This window comes from Salvelinus sp. IW2-2015, unplaced genomic scaffold (assembly GCF_002910315.2).
Source record: "Salvelinus sp. IW2-2015 unplaced genomic scaffold, ASM291031v2 Un_scaffold3221, whole genome shotgun sequence".
In the NCBI taxonomy this organism is placed as follows: Eukaryota; Metazoa; Chordata; class Actinopteri; order Salmoniformes; family Salmonidae; genus Salvelinus; species Salvelinus sp. IW2-2015.
The window spans coordinates 47,843-55,563 of NW_019944508.1; the positions used below are offsets into that span (position 1 = coordinate 47,843).

At 48.1% G+C, this 7,721-nt stretch overlaps 1 protein-coding gene across 1 annotated transcript in view; it reads right to left on the minus strand.

Moving 5' to 3' along the window:
* The window catches only part of LOC112075529 (host cell factor 1), a 47,717-nt gene that overhangs the window by 32,541 nt on the left and 7,455 nt on the right, over positions 1-7,721 (minus strand). Inside the window, exons 5-6 of the mRNA XM_070440943.1 lie at positions 3,035-3,440; positions 2,025-2,981 (exon numbers count right to left, since the gene is read on the minus strand). Of these exons, the coding sequence (XP_070297044.1) occupies positions 2,025-2,981; positions 3,035-3,440 (1,363 nt within the window). The remainder of the gene's footprint in view (positions 1-2,024; positions 2,982-3,034; positions 3,441-7,721) is intronic.

Below are 7,721 nucleotides of genomic sequence, written 5' to 3' on the forward strand. Positions count from 1 at the left end.
GGATGGTGGACCACCCATTATCTCTCCTGGAGGATGGTGGACCACCCATTATCTCTCCTGGAGGATGGTTGACCCCCCTCGATGTAAAACATTGCAACCAAATATGTTTCATGCCTTTTGAAATAATTAGCTCATTCAATATATCAAAGATCAAATGGCTATGGCAGGCTACAAATATTTTTATTCACCTGAAGCCCACAAATAGTCTTCAGGAATTGTAGCTTTTCTAGTTCAGTCATATGTATCTTAGCTACTTTTGAACTAAGTGTTCACCTTGCAGGCTGAGTATCGAGTTGAAATATCCCGTACGTTGGGATGACCAAACCAACTGGAAGTATCTACAAAGCTGGTAGGAGACACATCACCCAGGAGAAAAGGCTACATCTGTTTTTTCCTAAAAGTACACTTGGCGATACAAATTATTATTTTGTTTGGATTCACATGATTCGATTTCACCGCGACTGAACCAAATCCCAAATAATACAACGGCGAAGTGAATCGTTCACTTGGTCAATAAATAATTGTTTATTAATGAACCCTTTGTATGGATTCTTTAAAAACACATCGACTTTATATGGCCTTATTACTACGTTTATTGTGACGAAAACATGCTAATAATAGCGCAACAGTTAACTAGAGGCTACAAGATATGTTTTCAATTGTCTACCTAGTTATTAGTCTGTTCACGATAATATTTTATAAAGATAGTTCTACCTGCTGCTTCATTGTCTGACTGTGTCTCTCTCTCTCTCTCCTTGAGCAATGGCTCACTCCTGTTGCACACAGGCAGGTGGATGTCCTCGGTTGCAACACACCCTACTGAGTCCCGAATTGCCCCTGGAACCAACAGCAGCACAAGAACCGTTTGTTGGTAGCTTCATGAAATGGGTTTCCATGGGCGAGCAGCCGCACACAAGCCTAAGATCACCAATGCGCAATGCCAAGCGTCGACTGGAGTGGTGTAAAGCTCAATGCCTTCAGACACTGGAGCAGTGGAAACGCATTCTCTGGAGTGATGAATCACGCTTCACCATCTGGCAGTCTGACGGATGAATCTGGGTTTGGCGGCTGCCAGGAAAATGCTACCTGCCCCAATGCATAGTGCCAACTGTAAAGTTTGGTGGACGAGGACCAATGGTCTGGGGCTGTTTTTCATGGTTCAGGCCCCTTAGTTCCAGTGAAGGGAAACCGTAACACTACAGCATACAATGACATACTAGACAATTCTGTGCTTCCAACTTTGTGGCAACAAAGGCCCTTTCCTGTTTCAGCATGACAATGCCCCTGGGCACAAACCGATGTCCATACATTAATGGATTTTCGAGATTAGTGTGGAAGAACTTGACTGGCCTGCACAGAGCCCTGACCTCAACCCAATCGAACACCTTTTTGGGATGAATTGGAACGCAGACTGCGAGCCAGGCCTAATCGCCCAACATCAGTGCCGGACCTCACTAATACTCATTTTGGCTGAATGGAAGCAAGTCCCTGCAGCAATGTTCCAACATCTAGTGGAAAGCCTTCCCAGAAGAGTGGAGGCTGTTATAGCAGCAATGTTCCAACATCTNATCTAGTGGAAAGCCTTCCCAGAAGAGTGGAGGCTGTTATAGCAGCAATGTTCCAACATCTAGTGGAAAGCCTTCCCAGAAGAGTGGAGGCTGTTATAGCAGCAATGCTCCAACATCTAGTGGAAAGCCTTCCCAGAAGAGTGGAGGCTGTTACAGCAGCAAAGGGGGACCAACTCCATATTAATGCCCGTGATTTTGGAATGAGAAGTTGGACGAGCAGCTGTCTATGTAAACTACATGACCAATAGTATGTTGATTTCTATTTGATTAATAAAATATTTAAAAACGGTGCATAAATTAATTACATGAACATAAATGACATAAAATTAATTTCCATGACTTATCCGATTTGATCATTTTCCAAAACTTTTCCAAACCTGGGGTAAAAAAAACACATTTTCAAATACAATAACTTTCCCAGGATTTTCATAACTTTACGAGCCCGAATCTGTCAACTTGAAGAAAGCGACGGGTTACAGACACAGTCATGCTCAGTGGATAGATAACAGTAGGTCCTACCTGTGGTAGCTGTGTTGGTCGTCCCCGTCTCGTGYGTTTCACACGGCGGATTGGAACACACTCTCTGGACCGTGCCTGTCCCCGTCCCCGCCAGGTTGGACGTAGTCTGAGACGGGGTGTTGGTGGTCCCCGTCTCGTGCGTTTCACACGGCGGATTGGAACACACCCTCTGGACCGTGCCTGTTCCTGTTCCTGTCCCCGTCCCCGCCAGGTTGGACGTAGTCTGAGATGGGGTGTTGGTGGTGCCCGTCTCGTGTGTTTCACACGGCGGATTGGAACACACCTTTTGCACGGTCCCTGTCGTCTGCCCGCTGCCCATACTGGAGTTGTCCTGCGTCGACGTAGTGGTAGTGCCAGTCTCGTGTGTTTCACAAGGTGGACTGGAGCAGACCTGTGTGTCGCTGCTGCCTCCAGCTCCGGCCTCAGTGGGGCTTGTCTGGTGTGTTTCACAAGGTGGACTGGAGCAGACAGGAGAGGTGAGGGGGGATCCTCCTCCACCACCACCACCGGATGACTTGCTCTGGTTATCTGAGGACGAGGAGCTGAGCGTCATGCCCATCTTGTCAGAGCCCATGTTAGAGCGTGCGGTGGTCGAGGTGTAGGTRGTCCCTGTTCTCAGAGTCTCCGGTCGTAGCACCCCGGGCACAGAGCTGGCACCAGAGACAGACGACGGGGAGAGGGCTCCGGAGGAGGGGGGCGGAGAGGACGGGGGATCAGACCCGCCGGTGTTGTCGATTACGCAGGAGCCTTGTTGTTGTTGCTGGTTGGATCCCATGTTACAGCTGGCGACTCTGACCATCGTGGTCGTCTCGGTGGCTGGAGACGTAGCCTGCTCCGGTGTGGCGCTCTGGACTGGGTCTGACGGCGGCGTTGGTGCCACACCTGCTCGTAAACCTGCGCCCATGTGTGTGCAAGCGACAGCCGTCGTGTGAGCTTAGGCTTGGTACCGGACCATGGGAAGCAAGACCCTGCTATCTGGGTCTCTGACGGCGGGTTGGTGCACACCTGCTGTACCTGGCCCATGTTGGAGGACGCCGTCGTTTGAGTATTGGTGGTGCCGGTCTCGTGGGTTTCACACGGCGGGTTTGAACACACCCTCTCCACCCCACCATTACCAGTCATGTTAGCGGAGGCTGTGGTCGCTGTATTGGTGGTGCCAGTCTCGTGGGTCTCGCAGGGTGGGTTYGAGCAGACCAGGGTTACCGTTCCTGGGTCGCCTGCCTCGGGCTGGGTGGAGGAAGGGTCGGCGGAGGTGGGGGAGGACAGGATGGAGACCGGGAGGTCGTGGACAGGCTGAGCATCCACACCACTGGGGGTCGTGATTAGGGTCACCTGAGTGGGCTGAGCTCCTGCCTGGAGGACAGAACGAGTACAGGAGGTCAATCAGGAAGTCAATAGAAACTGTTTTTAAAGATGTGTAAGCTTTTATTTTCCAACACACAGAAGAGGTCAATAAAACAAGTTACAATACAAATCAATCCTGCCAATAAAAAAAAATACATATTTGAATAAATAAAAACATATTTAACTTCTCTGGGATAGGGGGCAGCATTTTCACTTTTGGATGAAAAGCGTGCCCATAGTAAACTGCCTCCTACCTCAGTCCCAGATGCTAATATACGCATATTATTAGTAGTATTGGATAGAAAACACTCTGAAGTTTCTAAAACTGTTTGAATCATGTCTGTGACTATAACAGAACTTATTTGGCAGGCAAAACCCAGAGGACAAACCATTCAGATTTTTGTTTTGTTTTGAGGTCACTCTTTTCAATGGGTTTTCATTGGGAATACAGATTTCTAAGGGACTTCCTGCAGATTTCCTGCAGTTCCTATCGCTTCCACTGGATGTCAACAGTCTTTAGAAATTGGTTGAGGTTTTTCCTTTGAGAAATGAAGAAGTAGCCATGTTCAGAATGAGGCTCCAGTGAAGTGTACTGTTTGTTAGAGGCGCGTGACCAGTTTTCCTCCGGTATTGAACATAGATCATCCAGTCTTCAATTTTATCGATTATTTACGTTTAAAAAAATACCTAAAGTTGTATTACAAAAGTAGTTTGAAATGTTTGGAATCGGCCTAGTCCAGTACGGGATCAGCCTAGGATCTCGTAGGGGATGAAGCTTAGTCCGAGTAACGGGACTGCAGCCTAGTGCCACGTCGGGATCAGACAGTCGCGTAGGGCGAAATCGGCCTGAGTCCGTCGCGAGGAAATCTGCTAGTCCTGTACGGGATGGCCTAGTCTGTGAACGGGTCACGCCTAGTCCTGTAGCGGGATGGCTAGATCCTGTAGGCCGAATCGTGCCTACTTTTAGACTGTGTGGGATCGGCCTAGGTCCTGTACGGGACGGTCCCTACGTCAGCTCTGGTAGACGCGATCGGCATTAGGTCCTGTACGCGATTCGGAGCTACGTGTATTCTGATTAGCAGAGCAGAATCTAGGACCTTAACAGGATAGTGCATTCAAATGCACATTGAATAGTGCGCGGATGCAGGAGCTTTCTATTTCACTTTGAATGTATATGGTGAATATGTAGTGCATTTGCTCGCATTGTGGCATTATATATTCGTCTACTCTATGTTTGTCACGCTACAAGCTTCTATATAATCTCGACCTCGCTCGAGCCTGAAGCCTGACCCCCTCTGAATTTGCCTGTAGCTGTGTTCTACCTATTCTAAAGCCAGAATAAAAGCTCCCTCTGGTCTCGGTTTGGAGGGTCTACCATTCTGCAGCTGCAGATTGACGTACTATTTAGGGAGGCAGGCGCTCAGTTCTTACTGGGGAAAAGTCATTGTATTATTATCGTCCAGGCTGTTGGACCTCTCTGTAGGCTGGGGCGAAGAAAGCCCACATCTATTACAGCGGGCATTGCCCACCGCGCACACGCCCAAGCTGGCAGTGCACATCATCAGACAATACCCATCGTCTGCCACGGACACGCGGGTTTAGTCTGTCTGCTTTCCTATACATCAACAATTGAAAGGCAATTTGTTATTTCAAAAATATTGTTTAAAATATGTTTTGTACAATGTTGAGTGTTTCTTCTATAATCGTTTTTGATTCATAGTCAGCACTACATTTTGGGATTTTGTTACACGTTTTTCATAAGTGGGCCATTGTGAACCACATGGGTCATTTTTTAAATGTGTCTACGTATTGACGAAAGACTTCCTGTTACTAATGTTATTTAATCTGTTGGTCGTGGTCAGGAGTGACAGGAAGCTGGTATGAAGTAGCCGCATGTACCATTATCACCACTAAGATCGATGAACCCAGGCAGGGACACGCAGGCAAGATATCAGCGCTATGCCAGAGCTGGCTGTCAGCAGGGACTCACCAGGTACGCAAACCCTCTCTACCCTCTTAACTTTAAACCCTGGTACAGTAACATCAAGCACAAATGCCCAGAGCTGGGCCTGGTCAGCAGGGACTCACAGCAGGTACCCGCCCCCCCCATCCCTCTCTAACTTAAACCTGGTACAGTAACATCAAGCACAATGCCCAGAGCTGGGCTGGTCAGCAGGGACCACAGAGGTACTCCACGCCTCCTCTACTCCATCTCTAACTTTAACACCTGGTACAGTAACTCAGCACAATGCCCAAGAGCTGGGCTGGTCAGCAGGGACTTGCAACAGGTTACCCCACATCCCTCTCTAACCTTTAACCTGGGTACAGTAACATCAGCACATGCAGAGTGGGCTGGTCAGCAGGGAGTGCACACAGGTACCCCCCCCCGCCATGCCCCTCCCTCTAGAACCGTTTAACCTGGGTACGTAAACATTCATGCACAATGCCCAGAGGCTGGGGCCTGGTCAGCAGGAGATCACACAGGTACCCAACCCCTCCTCTATCCCCTTCTCTAATTGTAGACCTGGTACAGTAGACATAGGCACAATGCGCCAGCGCTGGGCTGGTCGCCAGGGAGCTACCCAGGTACCCCCCCCCTCCCACCCTCTCTAACCTTTAAACCCTGGTAGCAGGTCAACATCAGGCAACAATGGCCAGAAGCTGGCTGGCCAGCAGGGATGCACCACGAGGTACCCCAACCCTCTCTAACCTTTCTGCTTTATTATTATTATGTTCTAACCAGGTGGTACTGAAGGGTGCCCCGGACAACGGGAACTATTTTACGGACCGTCCCCATGGGAGGTGTACGTCTCGTCTCCCCGGTACCGGTTTCCGGTGTCAAAACTAACGGTCACACCCTGTCTGTCAAGGGAACCACCGGGTAAGGATGTCACGATAATCTCGAGCTTTTCTAGTCGGTCGCGCTTCGCTTCATCCTTTGATAGAGTTGCGTTCCTAACAGATTCGTTAGTTTTTAGCGAAGCGGTTGAACGATCATGCTTTAGTTTGTACTGTTTTGAGCATCTGTGCATATTAGATTAGCGCCGAGTGCATTTTGTCTTTTGTTTAGCGTTGACATTCCCTGCGCTTAACACGACTGGTTGGATGTAAGCACAAAACTGGGTCTGGATTTCAAGCCTACAAATTACAAAATCAATTACGTTTGTTGCCCTCTGCCCTTAGGCTGTGCAACGTTTGTACGGTGTGACTGGTACGGTGTCGCTTCAGGAGCCTGGCGGGTGGAAGCGTTGGCCACGGCTACTCCATCACCACTTGGGCAGCCATGACGTCTGACCTGGACTAGGTCACGTCTCCGCAGCAAAGGCTACAGTTCATGTAGAACGGGTAGGCTGCGTTTTAAACAAAAAGAGCCAATAATTTTGGGAAAAGGATTGATCGGTCCCCCAAAAAATAATGATCAGAATTGGGCTGCCTTTGTGTTAAAGCATGGTGTCGTCGGCGTCTTATGCTGCCACGTTTTTTTTTTAAACGTCGGGAGAGTTTGTTCGTGTTTGGTGGCAGAATGCATCGCCATCCTGTCATGTTATCAATGAATAATTGCTATGGTTGGACTCCATTATAATTTTTTTTTTGCTGCTATGCTGTGTCTCTGCTGGCACAGTGATACGCCTGGGAGACGCTGTCTGTGGAAAAGCAGGCCTTGCGTGATTCTCTTTCTGGTCAGACTGCATCATGAGAAAACTGTAGGAAAACCTCATACTTGAAGGATTCAATGTCATTTTAACCTCTTCTGGGATGGTTTGGAACGCTAGCGTCATGGCCAACATATCATTGAAAATGCAGAGCGCCAATTCAAGATGAATTACTCATTAAAGAAAATTAACGTTTGATGGGAAAACCATTCAATATACAAATTAAAGCTAACACTTGTTGTGAATTCCAGCCAATGTGTCAGATTTCCAATGCTATACGGCGAAACGCCCGACAACGATGCTATTATCTGCAGGATACGCCACACCCAGCCTAACAATCACAGACCATCCATCATTTCGACCCTCCCGGCGCGACACAAACGCAGAAATCACAAGGATATACATCTCATGCGTTACCTTGTGACGAGCCTTCCTATCTGTTGGGCAGCTCCAAGTTGTCCATAAACAACTAGACAAATGGTCCTTTTCTGTTCGATTATATTCGTCGCTATATACAAAAAAATACTAACATCTTATTTGGCACAGCATATTAATGATCCGAAAAACACCCGGTGTCAACTCCGCCTCAAACATGGATACAAAATATTAACTGTAAGCATTATGTACCAAACACTTT